Source organism: Poeciliopsis prolifica, unplaced genomic scaffold, assembly GCF_027474105.1.
Source record: "Poeciliopsis prolifica strain line A6 unplaced genomic scaffold, Auburn_PproV2 SCAFFOLD047, whole genome shotgun sequence".
NCBI lineage: Eukaryota > Metazoa > Chordata > Actinopteri > Cyprinodontiformes > Poeciliidae > Poeciliopsis > Poeciliopsis prolifica.
This window is the reverse complement of record NW_026562422.1, coordinates 745421-765465: the sequence shown is the minus strand read 5'-3', so window position 1 is coordinate 765465 and position 20045 is coordinate 745421. Positions and strand designations below refer to the sequence as shown.

Sequence of the window (20045 nt, the reverse complement as noted above, 5' to 3'; positions counted from 1 at the left end):
AGGTTCTGCTTTGGGGCCTACGGTTCCAAAACACCAGATGTGAGAGTGAAACATAAAGGTCAAGGTAACAAAACTTTCTCCAGTGCCTCAAAATAGCAACCTGCTTACCATGGATTTAGTCAACAGCTGCTCCATCCTACTGTGGATGGAGCAGCTCCAATTTCTGGAATATTTTATTTAATTTTTTTATGGTAATCCAGGTTCACACCAGGTTACGCAGTTATAGTTTCATGCTTTACCTGCTTGTCCATGGCCTTAGATATAGAAATCCAGACACAAAAGAATCACAAACATTTCTTAAGATAATCTAATCTGTTACTGAGCAAAAAACCCAAACATTTCTGGTCTTTAATTCAGAAAGAATTAAAGAGTTTATCGTCTTTGTATCAGAACATTAATTTAGTTTGGGGTATTGCAATTATTACTATCATTTAATCAAAAAAGCATTAAAATATGTAAAGATGTCTTTGTGTTGTGTGTCCTGGGCTCCTCCAGGGGGAAACCTTTAATGATTCTACTGATACTCTGACAGAATCTGTGAGAAGCTGCCAAATTACTCATGTTATCAAGTTCCAGGTTGAATGTATAATGAAGTTCAAGCATTCTTACATCGATATGGAAGCATGCTTTGACTCAGCAATGCTGAAACAGAAAATCCCTCTTCATCTTGAGCTTCCGAGCCGAAACCAAAATCAAAAGTAATATTCAGAACTGTTCATGATTCCATCCACCTCTTGTTCTATCAGAAGAAAAGTAATCCCAAAGTAATCCCAGAGTGATCACAGAGTGATCCCAGAGTGATCACAGAGTGATCCCATCCATTAGCATGTATGTATTTCATTGCATGGGTTATTGTGTGTTTGTTCTGTGTCGTTGTGTCAGACATACATGTTGGAAATGCAGTGAAAGGTTTTAGTTTAGTTCTATCAGACCAGTGCTGGGAGATTTTATCCAACGTGAATGTTTCAACTCTGCACAGTTCAGACATATGTATAATACATGACATTTTTCAGTTGAATTGGCAACGATAAAGAAAGAAGATTTCTAAATGATTCATCACGTTCTCCTATTTTAATGACACAAAAGCCAGACATTGTCATCTAGGCGTGTTGACTTTTCACATCCACGCTTCAGTGATTCAAAGTCTTAATACTATTTTACCATTAGACTGGTTAATTTAGAAGTGTTCCAGTCTGATAGTAACTGTCAGTCATGATACATTTGCAGCAGTCACAATACAGCAACCTAAAGGTGTAATACCTTTAGGTGGAAATAATCTGGATAAGATAAAAATTTTCCAGTGTTTGTCCTTCTCTTCCATGCTCTGGGTTAGCTCCTGTTGTTCCATTAAACCAGCTCTGCTGTAATTTTACTGACCAATTTTTCAAAAAATTATTTGTTTCCATAAACCGAATCATGGTTTTCCACAAGCTTACATTTGACTTATTTGAATACAAAAATAATTGAATCATTCGGACATTTCTTCTAATAATTTTCTTTCTTCCAGGAGTTCTTGTGAAGTGTTTTGTGACGCAACAGCTTCACATCTACGACACAACTACCGCAATATTAACCTTTTCTCTTTTTTTGAAGTAGTAATTTTCCTGAAGCAAATTTCCATCTCAAGAAAATGTATTTTTCAGCAAGAGGTCAAAAAGGTATCCATTAAAATGTTTTGTGAAAAAGACACATCTTCTTTTAAATGTTTATTTTTACATTTTTAATAGAAACAATATTGTTGGTATTTTTGGAGAAACATTACATATTATTACACTTTGCAAACTGAGAAAATACTGAATCTCAGCATAGAATTTCATTAACATAAAAGTGGACATTAACAATGAAGAAAGTCTCTTTACTGGGTGTTGTTACACTATTTAGCCTCTGGATGTCACTGTATCTCCACTTTTATGCAGTCTCCATCAGCAGTATGATGATACATAAAAACGTATCAAAAACTTGAACATTACAAACTGAATCGGAGGAAATGTGTTTCATACTTCTCTATGTAAACCTACAACTAAAAGTTGAAATGCAAATGTTTTAAAACCCTAATCACCTTTAAAAATGACTTAATAAACATAAGCTGAAGATCAGTTATTCAGGACTGTATCATTGGATGATGTAACTAAATACAAAAGCATCACTACTACACACTAAAACTCTGAAGTAAAATTTTAGATAAAAATCTGTTGGTTACATTTATGTAATCTAATTATAATCTTATGCTGCCTTTCAAAGTTAGAGATGATTTATTATTGAAACTGAGCATCAATATCATACTTCAACACCAGGAAGTTCTCAGGATTCCATTAAAAGATTCACTTCCATCAGTGGATGATGATTATTTGGTGGTGTGAGCGTGACTGATGATTTTCTGAGTTACAGATTTTTACATTTTCTAGATTTTTTAAGGTGGTACATAAAAGACTGAATATAATAAACACTAATAATAAACACTCACCTAAAACATTCAAAGGAGTTTCCATTAAGAGCTTTAAGTTGACAGTCCTTTGCCTTGTATATTTGGCAACAAGTTGTCAATTCTCATTACAAAGATCTCCCAACAAAACATCGTGGAAAAATATCATTTGGCATAATTGATCTATATTTGACATTGATCTGCTGTAATTTCACTCCACACATTATCCATGGTCTGCAGAAAGATGTCTCTGATAAACCTTCTTTTAGAAAAAACAAAACCAAACAAAACTCTTCACGAGGGTTGAGGATAAGAGAGGATGGAGGTAAGTACATGATAGAATGCTTGATGTCTGATTGCGCCAGGTGTTCATTTGAAACCTGATATTATCCCATCTGACCAAACAGGATGGGATATGTTGGGATGAATCATGTTCTGGATCCAGAGCTGCCTGACCAAGTGTCAAAACATGGAGCTGAGCTTTATAGGAGCCAACATCAGGTCTGTGTCCCACCATACCACAGCTCCTGTCCAGCTATCATCATGTTCCTCTTGCAAATATATTTTTCTCCTCTCTGCCTGATTTTGGCTCAGTTACTGCATGCCTAATTCACATTAATACAATAAATTAATGTGATGTCCATCCAGTGCCATCATGGTCTGGAGGAATACAGACATGTTGGAAAGACACTCACTGATGAGGTTCCTGTTACTGTTCACAAGCACCATGTTGTGGCCATTTACGCAAAATTTTTGTGCAATGTAATTTCTACAAATTTAGTTTTCTTCTTTGGGTAGTTAGAATATATTTAAGTTAGTTTAGAACCAAAACTCGTAATTAATTTTTATATTTGGAATTGTTTAGATTCCATTGTTAATTGCTAGACCCTCCCATTACTTTGAGTAATTAAGAACACACTGGGAACTTGGTGGAGGTCTATTGTTTGGTAAATGTCTGTTGTGTTGACGAGAAATTTTGTAAATGATTTTCTGACCATCTTTCAGAGCTTCAAACGTCAAATTGAGATTATATTTTGTTTTCGACGAAGTTACAAGACATTTTTAGTCATTGTTTCACAATAAATAAATCATACAGTATATATTCTTACAAAACAATCAAGTTGGTTGGAAGTGTGTGCAAATCAAACCACCTGTTACCACCCACCGCCTTTGTTGGAAATTTGTCGTGTAGCCACGGTTCAACATCAGGATTAGACTTCTTATATTTATTGGGAGCAACAAAGTCCAGAATCACACAATTGATTTTGAACACAGGTGATGTTAAGTCAATAGGACAAAAGGAGCTTCTGATTACAGGAGAAAACTGTAATAAGCTGCTGAGCAGTAACAGAGGAGAGGAAGCGACCTGCTAACAGTGGTTCACTAACTGCTGAGAGCTGTAAATTCAGTCAAGCTGGGAAAATGATCTAAAGTAGCAGTCTGAGAAATGTCACAGCATGAAACAACGAGGTCCAGAGTCTATCTGAGTAGACGGGTCGAACCACAAACAGACTGATTGCAAGAAACTAAAAGCCTTAAAAACTCAGAAGCCAATGACTTAGCAGAGCAACACATGTTTAGAAACCATCACAGTTTACAAGATTATCAGGCATTATCAAAATTATTACTCAAAAAAGTCTTGAATAAAATCCATATTGTACTGTGGTGGGTAGTAAACAACCTCACACACAGCAGGATATATGAGCTCAGCAACAAACATCCACAAAAAAAAAACCATCTGTCAAAAGAAGACGAAGTCACTGTAAATGCTGCAATAAAAATAATTTCTGTGGACTGTGGCAATCCCAGCATCATTCTGGTAGAATGTGGGGAGCTGAAGAACGAGCAGCTCTGAGAACACGCTGTTGTCACCCACTTTAATCCACGTTTCTCTCAACATTATCCAATCCAGGAAGTGAATTTGGAAAGAGACATTAGGGATAAAGTGGTATTTGTGAGTGATCTGCTTAGTAGCAGAATCTGAACTGAACGCTGGCTATTCTGCTGGGAAGCACCACCAAATGAGCTGAGATTCAACAAGCAGTCCCATGTCTGCACTGAGCAGTGGTAACAATGTTCAGGGATGGCTAGTGCTCCATGCAGGTCCCATGTACGGCATCAAGAAAACAACATATTTAAAATAAGAACATGTAAAGCATGTTAATGGTGTGGCAGTTTAAAATTAGATAAACATGGTGGGTTAGCGTCGATCGTGGCCTGTCTTGTCCATTCTGATGAACTCTCCTTAATTCAAAATCTGACAGCAAAAAAATGTATTTATTTATCATATATAAACATAAACATTCTTACCCAGGAAAAGGTTAGCCTTCTGACCTATCACAAGTTTGGACTGTTCAGTAGATTTTAATGTTAAAATCAAACATTTAGCTCTCCTAACTGTTGATGCACAACACAATACAGTCAAATGAATTGAACAAATACAAATACATATAAATGCTTTTCACAGAAATCCATGCCTGAAACTTGCTATCCCAGTACCTTGCTGTCACACATGAACTTTCAGCCCCAGTGACATCCAGCAGCACCACTAGATATCAGCTTTCATCTTCAAAATGTAACAGCCCTCTATGTTAAGAGATGGTCTGTCTTCAAAATACTTATACAGCTTTTTATGTTTTTACTTCTTCTGCATGTTGGGAATTAGTAGGAGCCCATGTGAAAGTGTAGATGAAAAACAGGCCATGTTTTCATCTCTAACGCTTTGTTTCATCATCTGTCCATCACGGCTTGTGATGAAAGGCTGCTCGTTACGCCTGCGGTGAACGTCTGACGCAGTTGGATCTAAATTCAACATCAGGCCTTCTCACTGAGATGGACAGCCAGAGGTTATTAAAAGGAGTTTCAGGTTGGAGCACCACAACACACACACATGGGCACGCACACAGCACTAGCTGTGATCTATGATTCATGTGCGCTCATTTAAAATAGAGTGAAATATTTAAAGTTAGCTGGTTGGCCCTCTGAGGGTCCAATGACTAACCTCTCTCCACTTATTAATGCATGGAGGACGAGATGGAAGAAACGGGAGGCGTTTTAAGCAAAAAGGATATGAAGACAGCCGAGACTGGAGAAGTACTAACTGGACGCAAGATGGAAGAAAGACATAATGATTTTGTTGCCTTTTGGTTTGCTCAGTTTATGTTTCATCTTAGCCATTTTGTGATTAGAATGAAGGTAAGTTTTGTACAAGGTTATAAGAGGACACCGTCCTTCAGCTCCTTACATTTAGTAACATTTTAAAAAGCTACTCAAAGTTCAATCACAATGTTAACCCACAAGGTTTAGCAAAAACTACATTTTTGATGACTGAGTTATCTTATATATCTTGTCTGGGCTGTTTCAGAAACCCAGGATCAGACTGTGCTTTTGTTTGTTCAAGTTTAATTCAACCAGTATTTGTTTTAACATGTTAAACTTGATGTGCTAACAGAAGAAACTTTTTACATCCTCCTCAGAAGGAGGTCTGATGTGGACAAACTGTAAACAGATATAAACAGGTGCTTTCCAAACCTGCAGGAGAACCTGTTAAGGTAATCTAGCAAATTAGATTCTGCTCAGGGATTAAAGGGATGGGGGTGCCCCTTTAATTAATTAGTCTTTCAGACCATTCCAAACGCTTTAAGCTTCTCGTCAGTTCTGGGGGACTGCATTGGACCTGCTTAACATCCTCAGATATGAAGTTTTCCATAGTTTAATGTTGCTATGAAAACACACATGTTCTCACAAAAATAGCTGTAAGAAGTCACAGGTTCCGCAAAACTCATTCAGGTCAGTGGCTGAAGCTTCAAAAACACTCAGCATAGACCTAGCTCTTACTTTGACTGTTCCATTCACTCCCTTGTGGTCTAAAACACTGGAATATTTCAATTTCTGCCAATAGGTTGGAATGAGATAAAGACAGTGATGATCAGAAAGTCACAAAACGACCCTGCAGACAGCCAGATATGAATCTTCGAAAGCCAGTTTTTACTCCTGCTGGGACACGTGACGCTGTCTGTAGTCCAAACCTCTTTCATTGGAGAGGTTTGCACTATTTAAATCCTAAAGAACATTGATGAGAGATTCTAGGGTTTTTTCTCCATGTCTTTTATCAGTTTAGTAAGCTATTTTCCAGCATCTTATGTGGTGGTATGCAAACCTTGACCAGAACATTATTAATTGGTTTTATCTCGTAACCAGGTTTCTGCGTATTGCAGAAACTTTGGAATCAATCTTCAAGGACAGGAAAATGTACAAGCACAACATTTGCATTTTCAAAAAGATCAACCAAGACACACTACATTTACATTGTCTTCTTAGTGGATATATGAGTACATTTATACATAAATGTTGTCAGCATGCATTTATGACTATGCAAACACACAAAATGTGGATTCAAATTCTCTTGCTTGAGTCACAGTACAAGTGTCAGGCAACACAGAAGAAGCAAAGAATTTGTATTACCGGCTTTATCATATGATCTCTCATTTCTCACACTTGCTTATTGCAACGTCTGGGCCTCACAGCGGAGTGAAGCCACATCCAGAGGTACAGGTTTAATTGGAGGATCTAATCCATTACCTAGCACCCTAGTTACCTCTTACAGGTATTAGGAAGTACCTCTGTATTTCCTAGTTACTGGCTGCTGGCGTATAAGAGAATTTGAGGTGTTGTTTGAAGATGGAAGGATGTAAATGTGAACCCACGGTAAAAAAGCTCCTTACATTACCTGAAGGACAAAGTTCCACTTACCTTGCTGATCACAAACATCAATCAGAAGACATGAAGGAAAAAGAAGACAAAACAAACCTACATCTCAGTGAGTGGGAGCGTTAATAGTCTGGTGAGGAGTGAGATGGCTAAATGTGGAACAGAAGAAATGATGCAATCTGGTAACCAATTTAATAGAACCTTTTATTATGAATATGGCACCTGCAAGATGGTCAAAATTGGGTTACAGAAAGACAACCATGTATGTGACGTTCTTTTGAACAGATGAGAACCTAGTAAACTTAAAAAGGAACATAGCTATAAAAAATGAAATATGTACATTTTTTGATTTGCAGCGTTATTTATGACAAATGAAAATGTAATTTCAAAGTAAGATAAAAATAAGCCAGGCACTCACAGTTAGCATCAGTTTGTCATGAGGTTTGGACTCCTTTACAAGGGAAATAAAAATATACACAAAAAAATAGAAACCATAGTAGCATAGTTTTCTCTTTTTTAATATTTTAATTTGTTTGTATTTAGAATTTTATAACACTGTTAACACTGATAATAAGAGATTCCCGCTTTCCCGTATTTCAGCTACTTGGCACCAGGTTCCTCATAAAAGAATCTGTTTAATTGTACAAGAAATAGTTAAAAACACAGACACAGTTTCTTCACAGGTGAATGAGATGACTTTTCAATATTTGAAAATTTTAAACACTATGTATTTGACAGCAGCTGTGATTAAGGTTTTTTATGGTTTAAAATCACCAGCAAAGTTTTCATTTTTCGACAAAAAACACAGAAAAACATTAAAACAGCTTGAAGCAGCTGTTCAGTTTTAGTTACATTTGGGTGTATTTCTTGGTTTCATTTGTGATATGCCTCCCATTGAACACGCGCTAAAGTATTTTCTACATGCTTGCACTCTTCCATTGCCTTTGAATCCATACATAGAAAATGTTCAAATTCAGAGGGTGGAAAGAAATTGCTCCTGAAAAAAAAACAATCTTAACACTGATAAACACAAGATGTGACAGCTGGTTTGTTTTGTCCAGATGTGATGGCTGGATCAGAGACATGGTCTGCTGAACTTCAGCAAACCTTCATCTTTCAAAAGGCCTCCATTTTATCCACATAATGGATATTCCAGACATGAAAAACAAAAACAATCAAACACGAAGTAAAATTACAGCTATTGGACTAAAAATAATAATAAAAAATCAAAAATGGGATTGTTCACAGTAAATGGACAAAATTACTAAACATGCATTTCAGTTTTCCAAAACACTTAGAAAAATAGATTTATAGTGAGAAAATTTTTTCCTGCTTTTAATATTTATAGAAATTGTTAAAACTGTTTTTTTGTTCATTTTTTATTATTGTGTCTTCAAAGAGAATTGTGGATGTTTTCAAATCCCTTGAAACCTAAGTCAGTTTGATTCCCAAAGACAAATTTGACTGGGAGTTCAAGACGTTTTGGTGCGGACCATTGAAATACACCCAATGCACAGAAAACACCTCCAGGAAGTCTGGGAAAATGTTTCACAGTCCAGGCTGTGGTCATTTTTAACCTTCACCTCACAGTATATTTAAAGTCCTTCCTCAGATTTTTCCTCATCAAACTTTATATTAAATTATGTAAATGACATTATTCCTACACAATTTAAATAATATAAATATTTCTTATTATGTTCTTTTGGGTTCATGAGCAGGAAACCTGTCCCAGAATTCCTCAGAGGCAAATACATGGCTCCATAAACCTTTGAGCTAGTTAAATATTCTTTTCATCTCTGAGAGAAAAGACAACAAGATAAAGAGGTTTGAATAAGACTACACAACAGCAAAAAGCAACAGTCGAGTGAAAGAGAGAAGGGTTAGAAAATAAAAATGCAATTTTACAAAGACAAAAAGGAAGCAGCAAAAAGTAAATGGTGGACTCTACCAATTTTTACTCCTGTTTTTTTTTTCTTTTTTGCAAAGGCCACCAAACACGAAATTCCACAACCTCCACTGGTTTCACTAAGACTGCAGATAGAGGGAAACGGAGGAGAAGGAGAAGGAAGCAGAGAGGCAGAGTTTAGATTAGAATTCATCCAGCTGACAGTTTTTCCCTCTGACGCCACTTCCTCTCCTTCACCACACTAGAGATAGAGCACAGAGAAGACAAAGGACAAAAACAGCTACAGTAGCTCAGTATATACTGCATATAGTCAACACACACACAGAGAAGTTGCCATGAAAGACGTTTTGACAGCCAGTGACACTAAACACATCGGTAACACGGTTTTACGGCTTAATCACACGGGGTAATAAGATGACGAGATGATAAAGACAGGGCTGTCAACTTTCAAAAGATTGACACTGTGATAGCTTATTACAGTTTGATTTAGTATGTTTTTTTTTTTTTTTTACCAAAAAATTACAAATGAGCAAGGATCACAGTGCTTTTAAAACACCCAAATGTGTGAACTTAGCATTTCTTTCTTTCTTTTTTTTTTTTGGCAAAGGAGGCTGGGGGAAGAAAGACACAACCAGAGCGAAAACAAAGCTTTTTTTTTTTTTTTTTTTTTTTTTTTTTTTTTAAGAAGAGGGATTTTCTCTTTTTCTAATCATCTAAATAAAGGAAATCCCACTTTACTCCTGTTGTACATTGATTGTTTGACAGATTGATTGAAAATGCATGTCTTTATTACAATCTCCTTGTTGATATGTAGTTTTTAATCACAGGTTCTGGCGATGGGATGGAAGAGAGTGGATTGTTGAGGAAAATGTTGTGGAGGTGATTCTGGTTCAGGAAGAAAAAGGAGAGCATAAAAAAACAAACAAACAAACAAACAAACGGAACAGGAAATCAAGATCCTGTCAAGGTTGTCAACATTCATTTTTTTTAAGTTTGCAATGTTAAGTATTTAGCCTCAGTTTAACTGAGAATTGAAAGTGACTCACTTATCAAATATACAGAAATAAAAAGAGCAGCAGAGCCTAAACATCTACTGATCAGCTCTACATTGTTGTGTGTATTCTGAGATTCCTGAAGGTTAGTCATAAAAAGAACATTAATCAAGCTGGAGGAAAGACAGGAGGACCGAATTTACAGTACCCACATCAGCCAGCTGAATCTGGGTAACTGGACATTTGTTAGCACCACAAATCTGTAGAATTACCAGACAAATGTGGACTGAAAGTTAAAGGTCATATAAGCAGAGTGAAGGTACAAAAACTCGACAGACTGAGATGGGAGTAGATGAAGTGGAGGTTATGTTTGGTGTGAGACCTGTAGGTAAACTCCTCAGATAAATGAGGAAACTTGTAGTAACATTCGATAGTTCACAGGTCTTTACCCGGCTGAAATTGCTTTTTTTGTTGTTTTTCTGTATAATGTTTGATTCCAAAGTTACATCTGAGCTAGAATATTTCATAAAAAGGAAGAAATAGAACAGGAAAAAGCATCGATTACTGTCCCCTCAATCGAGAAACATTCGCAAAAACCTTTTGTGAAAAGATTATCTCTGAGACAGCTGCCCTCTCTCCTCTCAGGTTAAAAACTCTTTTTCTTTAGCCTTGATCACATCAAGATACAGAAGAAAGAGAGGCAAAGCATTTCCAGTGTGTCACAAATACCTGCACCAACCTCCTGAAAGTATGCACAATCAACATCTTCATAAAGATGCAACCAAAACAAGTGATATAAAATGATTCCCTTCAGGCTCCAGTGGAATCCTTAGGCAACATGAATTCTCTGTAGGCAAAAAGGAATTCTTTACAGTAAAGAATCGTTGCTTTTTATTTTTTTGTTCATTTGTTAAAAGAAAAAAAATTGTTGATTACAATAAATGGAAGCAAAGAGATTGGTGATAGAGAAAATTAATAGAAAAGGGTTGTGTGTGTGTGTGTGGGGGTGTGTGTGTGTGAGGGCCACTCATGTCTTCCACAAGTTCAATTGCTCAAAGTGCTAGAGTACATTTGACAGTTCCTGTCTTTTGTTCCATCTTGGAAACACAGTGCTGCTCCACGCTGATAAATTCTTTCTTACTATTTTTTACTACTGAGTAGTCTTTGAGTTAGAAACAGTTGTTGATTCTTTAAACACAGTAATGCGGTCTTGGATGTATTTCATTAATCCTCCTTTCTTTCCAGAGTTGTCTGCGTAGTGTGGATCCCGTTGCTGTACACGGGGAACGGTAGCGTTGAGAAAAGTCCCTCCGCTGTGGTGAAAACGTTGGCTGTCGCTGACATCTGGCCTCCCAAGCTGCCATTGCCAACTGCAGGCGCAGAGGATCCAACAAAAGGGCCTGCAGCTGCTGCAGCGGACATGTTTAGCCTGTGGACATGATGATAGAGCATCTCCATAGGCGTCTTAGGGTCCAGACCAAACCCTGAGCTCTCCACAAAGTTCATGGCAGCATTGGGAAGGAGGTTCCCTTGTGCCATGGCCAAAGTGACGTCTGCTGGCGCGTACCTTATGGTGCCGGTGGTGTAGACACGAGGCGTCGTGGTGCTGGTAGAAGACAGAGTTCCTGTGACGCGGTGAACCAGCGGAAGGACCACATTACCAGCCTGCAAGCGCTGAAGTGCTTCAAGATCCCCAGAATACAGCAGTGAAGAAGAGCTTGAAGTTGAAGAGGAGGATGAGGAAGAGTTTGAGGATGTCGTAGGAGTACCTTGTTGCTTGTCCCGGGGGGATGCAGAGAGCGGAGGGGAAAGGGGGTCAGCGGAGGAAGTGATGGAAGGAGGAGCTAAACTCGTAGCAGTGGAAGAAGAGGACGAGGCGGAGTTTCCGTTGTATGGAGGCTTTCTCACCCCACCTGCTGCCCCTTCGGGTCCAGGAGGAGTGAGGACCGAGTCAGGGATGGCTACCTGTAGAGAGCCACCCTGTGGGGAAGGGAATGTCTCCTGACTCCCTGCAGCAGGAGGCTTGGAGGTCATGCTATATGGAGACTCATTTCTGCAAATCTCTCTGTTGGGTGGGTAGTTCCAGATGCTGCTGTCATTGTCAAAGTTTATAGGCTCTGCCATCTCTGTCTTGATTTTAAGAACAGAGGATGTGGTTCCTGTGCTGTCTGGGGAGTCGGACGAAGTTAGAAGCGGTGTGGAAGTGATGGAAGTGGCCCCTGAGGGATTGGCCTGTGGTGTAGAGTCGCCTATTGCTGCTGGGCTCGAGGGAGTTGTGGAAAGACGAAGCCTCCTGCTTCGTGTTCCATCCCATTTTTGCACTTTTCTCCTTTTCTGCCTTTTCTGGAGCTTGCTACCAGCACTGGCATCGTCACATTTTTGTACTCCTTCATCATCCACCTCATCAATGTCCTCTTCTTCCTCTTCTTCATCATCCTCTGATGAAGACATTTGTGAGTTGTGGAGTTCTTCCTCTCCTTCTCCATAGTGCTCTACCTTAATATGGAGCCCTCCCAAACTCCCCAGTCCACTGATGGTGTTGAGTCCCTCCAGTGCTCCCAGTCCAGCTAATCTCCCCAACCTGCCTTCCAGTCCTCCCCCCTCTCCTCGGACCACCTCCTGCTCCTGTTCCTGCTCTCCATCTGAGGGCTCCAGGCTGTCATCACTGTCCTGACTTTCAGGGTTACTTGAACTGTCTCCATCGTCATGGTTCTTCATTTCCTCGGATGAGCAATGTGATTGGCCTGGTTGCTGCTGACGTTTGCTGTCTGCTTCTGGATCCTCTCTGTGTTCTGCTTGGTGGCCTGGCTTTCCCTCAGACTTGGTATTTTCATTGTCTGTAAAAAAACAATAGGATGGTTGAAATAAAAATATTAGACAAGTTATCTACATAAGAAGACATGACATCCAGCAGAAAGCAGAGTTTCCTCTTCCATCATCCAGGGGAGCTTCCATCACAGTTAACCAGACCTCCTGCCTCCCCAAGAAGATCACAACATATAGTGATTGTAGATGTAGGTAGAGATGTTATCAGCCTTTCTACGTAGCACCAGGTCACATCGTCCGACTGCTTGATGCACGTGAAGGTCACGTCAAGCATTTTGTGGAGGTATATTTAAAGTTAGGTGGTCTGTGAGTGTTTGTTAAATAGGTGAAGTGGTTCTCAGCCGGAAAACGTTTGAGAAACTGAGCTTAAAGCACTGTTTGATAACTAGGATGAATTGTGATGTGTATGTGTGTGACTGTATGTTCTGTAAAGTCAGTCTTGGCCAGGATTCTCTTGTAAAAGAGATTTTTAATCTCAATGGGATTTGCTGTTGATATAATGGTCAATATTAGTAATAATAATAATAATAATAATAATAATAATAATAATAATAATAATAATTGAATTGACCTTTTTTGTAAAGTGTCTTGAGACAATTTGTTCAGAATTTAACTGCATTATTTTCTGTATTTGCTGTGTTCACCATCTGTTTTTGTTTAGTCATGTTGGCTTTGTCCAGCCAATTACACACAAACAATACACATATTATACCAGCACAAACAAAGCACTGCCCAGTTGGCTCTGTTTGGAGCGCCTAATGAATCAGTTTGGATGAAAGCAAAACAGATTAAGTGGAAAAACATCTCTGTATAATTCATTTACCATTTCCTTAATCAATGTATCTATTTATTGAACATCCAGAGATTTTGTTTGCTTTACTGGCAACTCGTTTGGGATGCAACATGACTGACATTCTGCCTATAAGCTCAGGTGTGGACTAAAGACAGCTGCCTTAACAGAGAGGCAGTGGAGTCACAGAGATGCACAGCGGTGGTAAATCTTTAGATCCGTTGTTTCAGTCTGACTTCCAAGGTATTGCAACATTTTTGTAAGCATTTGCAAACACAGGAGATAAAAGCTAAATGCATGACGGAAACTAAAAGAGAGGATTTCAAACTGAAGCAGGGGGATGTTCTTTGTGTGGATTCAATTAGACTTTGGTGTCGATTGTTCTGTAACAGCTGTAAACAAAACAGACACATCTTCTCATTTTGGTTGCCATCTAACGGCAGAAAGGTCAAAGGGCATCTGTTTCATTTTTGAACATGTTGAATCAGAGCACCTTGGGCCTGTTGGACATTTGCTGAAGCTGGCCCCCTCCTGCTGCAGCTGGCATCAGTTTACAGCCAGCAGCCTGCCAGAATCTCTATCCTCTAGCAAAAATACCAGCTGGCCCTGAGATCCACTGTGCCAACACAGGCTTTAGGATTTGATGGTATTATGCTTGAAGTGGAGGGGCTGTCTTGGTTTAAATTCACTTACAATGTGTAAGCTCTAAGTCACTTAGTGCTGGCTGCAACAAAGATATAATGCAACAATAATGTTTAAGATGTTTTTTTTAAGTTGTGAACAACTCACAGGAAGGTAATGGTGTTAGCAAATTGACTAAATTTCTGTTCAAGTAATGTGAATGACCTTAAAGACGCTTCAATTACTATTGATTCTAAGGCTTTTATAAAAACTTTGCTGGTTTGTGTAGATTTCCAACTCAACAAATATAGTGATAGCTACAACTCTGACTAATTATTATTTGCTCCATGTCAGGAGTAGAAGCTCCTGGTCGGGTAACCCATGACAAACTGGGTCCAATAGTCTCAGAGCAACTGAAAGGTTCTGAAGTAACTGACCACACAAAGAGCTCTCTCACTGTCACCTGTGTTTATTTACTGAACAGTTGTTCAAATGACCTGGAAGTAGAACCATTTTGTTGCAGGTTTGAATCTGGGGATGAGATATCAACAGAATTACATAAACTGTCTATAAGGTCCACTGGCTCCACAGGTCAGCGTGTCCTTCTGTCTCTAAGGTGTTTGAACTAACAAAGCTCTCTTAAGGATAAACGTTTATCTCTAGTATTTATTTTTAATTCTTTGCCCATTTTCTAAGTCATATTTGGAATTTTACAAATGTGTTTTTTTCTTCTCAAAAATACGTTCTGCTCTACACTGTTTAGAAATATTTTGAAGTATTTTGAGAAGTTGTTGAATTTGCAGAGCTTTGTGTATTTTGTCTGAACATATTTGATCATGTTGTCATTTTGCGGCAGCAGGCTGGGCTGCCAGTGAGAGCCCAGTCCCTGCAGCTGCTGGCACACACCACCGCTCAGCCTGGAACAGACCGCACACTGGCACCGACTGATTAAATATCTGGGACTTCTCTTACCTATCGCTTGGATTTTGACTTGTTTTTTTCACAACTTTCTATACATGAAGACTACATCTCTGTTGTGGTCTGACTTTAAAACATTGAAAAAACAAAACAAAACAAAAACAACCCAAACATTTTATTTAACATTTCAATAATATTTTACTTTGTAATCCTTTTTTTTTGTTCCTTTGTTTTTCAGCTATAACTCTAGATTTATTACGTGGACCTGTTCCTCCACCCTGCTATCACTTACATACCTGAGTTCTCTTTGGACTCAGACTCAGAGTCGGAGGTTTCGGAGGACTCAGAGGCTTTCTCTGGAAGATTTGGCAGCTGGGCAATGTCAATGGGTGTGTCTTTATACTCAGGATTACTGTGAGGAAAAACAGGAAAACTGTTACTGACAATTGATAATTCAAAATGAGAGGGGTATTGCTGCAGTTACTGTCCAATATTTCCAGTAGTGAGTCTTGTCTGACCTGAGGACGTAGTTGACCCAAATGATGTTTTTCTCACTGGAATTCTTGGCATTTATAGCAATGGTGGCACTGGACTGGATCCAGATGTAACCACCGTTCTTCTGAATCCACCGATAATACTTTGTCACACATTGACCTTTATTCATCACTAGAGAGAGACAGAAAGACACAAGAAAATTATTAAGCTTTTGTTTTATGTTAACTCAGCTAAATTGTTGCAGGTCTTAATCTTGGGCTCAGGTGGTTTTTAGCCTTATCAAAATTGGTTTATTTGACAGAATTGGAATCAGTTTTGTTGATGACTTGATGAACAGCGCTAAGACCCTCCTCCTCGCTCTGATTAGTTGATTCAGACTGAGCTGCATATTTCTGCAGATGACATTACGACCACAAGGAAGAAGCAGAGGAACGTTTTTTCAGATTATCTGTCACATATTAAACTGTGACAACATAGCAACAGTTTTAATAAATATGTAAAAAACTTTTTTCATATAAACGCTAGATGCTGCAGCTTTAAGCTGAATAAGTTCTTAAACAAGACAGATCAAAGAAGAAAAGCTTTTGAGGACGGGAATGCCAGATGGAGAGTTGCAGTGACAAGAAGATGACATCCGGAACATATGATTCAGTAAGAACTAGCACTTACTGCTAGCCTGTCTATGTTGAGTCCTCTTACACACCTATTAGTGGCACCAATTGCTCTCCCACAACCCCAGATAAGAACAAAGAAAAACAGAGACAAAGGTGATTATATTCAGTCATGATTCATTAACCTCTGTACTGCTAGTTTTTATCATCCTTTCAGAAACAAAAAAACCTTATTATACAGCTAAGATTTGAACTTTTTAGTGTCATTAAGAGACTTAAACCTCTTCAGTGTGTTAAAGTAAGTTTATCAGGATCACATCACGGTCAGTTCTTTTACTTTCCAAACACGCAACATGAGCTTTTCACTGAATAAGTGAATAAAAGTAATACTCCTGCTCTCCACCAGACATCGCTGTGCCACTTCAGCAACCACATGTCTCCATTTTAAAGGTGGACCCCAACCCCCAACCCACACCCAACACCCAAACCTCGCTTCACCCTGAGACAGCACGCGGGTAATAAATTTGGCTAAATTAACCACTAAATGGTTATCTCAAGCAATATGTATTGGCATTAATCAGGAGCCGCTCAAACAGAAACAGTCAGAGACGAGAAGCGAAGGCCTCTGAATTCATATCCCGCTCCTCAATTTAATTACGGACACAAATAGGCTTTCCATGACAGAGAAGAAAGAGAGAGAAAGCGAGGGCTGATTTATATAAAAAGAAGGCCAGTAATTAAAAACTATTAGAATCTAATAGCATTGTTTAAGACGACATCCCCAGGGCTTCAGTAATTGACTTTGGTTGGACGGCTGCTGCTTATTCCTTCTCTATTTGCCTATTCATAGGAGGGGAGAGGCAGAGAGACAGAGGGAAAATAACTTGTTTGCATGTTAAGGTAGAGATGGTGAGATCATGTCACCTTGAATGTGACCTTGTTTTGTTTGTACAACAGAGTAAATAACAGCACAATGAATACACACACACACACACACACACACACCATCAGACACATGTGCACAAGCATGGCAGTGGTGGCTGTTCAGATGACGGCAGGTCCTCAGAGAGATGCTGGCTGTATTAGCATGCCCAACGGAAGAGGACACACACCACACACACCATGAAACGTGGAAGGAGCTACCGCTGGAGTGAACTGTTTCTGCAGGTGAAATCTAAACACAAGCTCAGGTCCAAAATAACTGACTCCTCCGAAAACAGCTCAACTACACACCATCAATGAGAATGACTTTGTTCTGAAGCCATCCTTCATTCTCCAGCAACTCGCTCAAAATGAAACATCTCAATTAGATATCTGGTCCTCACCTAGTTTAAAGGAGAATCCACAGCAACAGACATGTTACTGTTTCACCAGATGAACAAACACCTTAACAATCCAAAAAATTCAAAGGAATGTAGAATCATTATAAACTTTATCATTCTTGGCACTTTGGATCAAAATTTTTCCACTTCTCTTGAAAGTTGTTCTGTGTGCGAATTACTAACAGTACATTTGGAAAAATGTTTAACTCATGTTGTTTTCTACTAAGAGTTTATGACATTTATTGGCTACATTGACATTGATCATTTACTCATTTGTCACAATTTGATCTCATATTTGGAAACATAGTTTTGGAAAAATGCGACACAATGAAAGTTGAAGTGAAACATCGCAGCACTTATTGTATGTCGAAAGACTAAGTTCATAAGTTTGTTTCATATTTGAGACGAGATGAGGAACCATCATTTCTAGGCATTTTCAGGGCTGAAAAACATCCACCTGACAGCTGTGAAGGAACGTAGGAAGTAGATTCAAACAAGACCAGAACGCTCTGACTTACCAACAGTGGAACTCATTACATTTTCTCCCTGCTTTCAATTAATGCAAGTATCGTTAAAGATCTAGAGAGACTCTCTTGTGATTCCTGCCTGGGTTGTTCTTTTCAACAACAAAAAAATGTCTAACATGTATGTTTGTTCATTAATGGGAATAACAGTTGTTTCTCAACTGTTGTTGAGAAACATTACAGTAGGTCACCATCTCTACCTTAACATGCAAACAAGTTATTTTCCCTCTGTCTCTCTGCCTCTTTTTACATGCATCTTTTCTCTTCTTTCCAGGTTTTCTAAATCTGTCTGTGATTGCTCCTTGAGTCTGAGACAACTCTTGATTATTATTTTGACACCTTTGTCAGAAATGGTATGATGAACTGTGCCTGATTTGCTTTGTCTCCAATGACCAGCTGGACTTTTCAGAAGTTTAGAAATGCAGTTGCAACCATTGTCACACAAATCTGTTTTAAAATGCTCCACTTTTTTGTGAAGGTCTTGCTGATTTCACCAGTATTTTGTTGTTGAGAAACATTACAGTAGGTCAGAAGTTTTAACCCAGCAGCTGATGATCTGCCCATAACAAGCAGGAATTGTTTCTAACTGTTGACATCTATTATTTGGTTTCTTGAGGTTCTGTGGCTTTTTGGAAATCTTCAAGCTCAGTCATCCACTCCTCTGCATCAGGAGGAGTCAGTTTGTGGAGTCAGGGCCTGAATCAGGATACCTTCTTTACGTCTCTTCACTACACACAGTATGACAAGGAAAACAGTTTTACATGCATCTTTTCTGTTCAAATAGGAACAATGTAAATTTTCCTAACACTTCCAGAAAGTTCATATCACTCAGTTGGAGTTCAACTTCAGTGACAGTAGCTGAAAAACATTCGGGGGGTGGAGTCTGGGTGAAACAAATGTAGGAAAATGTAGTCTGAGATGACCAAAAAAACCCTCCAGTCTGTATGATAAACCTTACTCTTTGTCTCCTTCAATTTTAAATGGCTCCCTCACTGATTGTTCACTAATGAAGGACAGAGGGAGAGAAGGAGAATAGATGGAGATGGGAAGAAAGGGAGTGCTGGAGGCTAGCCTGAGGCTGCAGGAGAGAGACTGCTCGATTAAAGGAGTTCTATTCCCTTTTAAAGTTGAGTCTCTTCACTTCACTTTTTCTCATCTTTTTCACCATTAATTTTTTTCTCCTTTCATCACCTGTCACACTTCTCATTTATTGATCATTGGTATTTATCACATATTTTAACCAAGCTATCTGTCTTAATCGTAATGATGTGAAAAATAAATCTCCTAACTGATAAGATTAGTCAAGCTGGTTCTCATGTTTATCCTTTCAGCACTTCAGTTCTGAACTCTATCATTTGACCAAATTAGTTTGCAAAGGACTCAGACTGGAACCCTCTGCTACCCCACTGCTTCATGCTGCCCAACATTCATGTTTCTTTATTGAGATGCTGATAAACGTCAGGTCTTGTTGGTGCCTAAAGAACTGGAGTTTGTAAGAACCAGTCCACTTTGTCAAGGCTTTCTGCTGTTCAGAAACAATTCCTTAATGGACTCTGCTGATGTTTTGAATTTTACCCAATCACTAACATTTGACACTAAGCTTCATAGTATCAAATGCACCACTTTGAAGCTTACTGTAGACTGCCTGCTCTGTAAACAGCCATTCTCCACAGCAAAGAGAAACTCTGAACAAAACGAAATGTTTTCCCGCTGCAGACTGAGTTGCTCTGCGCCTGGATGTGACTACAGTCCCAGTTAGGGAGATCTGAGACAAATCACAGGCTGCTTCTTCCTGGAGGTCTGTTTTCATCAAACAAGTGATAAGTTATGTATTGAAGCAGAGGACAGCTATGTTTTCTTTCAACAATCTTTAGTTGCACAATCATCAAATACATATTGACTCATCTA

The 20045-nt window shown here is 38.7% G+C and overlaps 1 protein-coding gene across 3 annotated transcripts in view; it reads right to left on the bottom strand.

Moving 5' to 3' along the window:
* Positions 1 to 7317: 7317 nt before the first annotated feature.
* Positions 7318 to 20045, bottom strand: part of LOC129377323 (neuronal PAS domain-containing protein 3) — a 238672-nt gene continuing 225944 nt past the window's right edge. For all 3 annotated transcript variants that reach the window (XM_055057195.1, XM_055057196.1, XM_055057198.1), the window contains 3 exons: positions 15704 to 15851; positions 15482 to 15597; positions 7318 to 12867 (listed from right to left, as the gene is read on the bottom strand). In XM_055057195.1, the coding sequence (XP_054913170.1) occupies positions 11255 to 12867; positions 15482 to 15597; positions 15704 to 15851 (1877 nt within the window). In that variant the 3' untranslated portion in view covers positions 7318 to 11254. The remainder of the gene's footprint in view (positions 12868 to 15481; positions 15598 to 15703; positions 15852 to 20045) is intronic.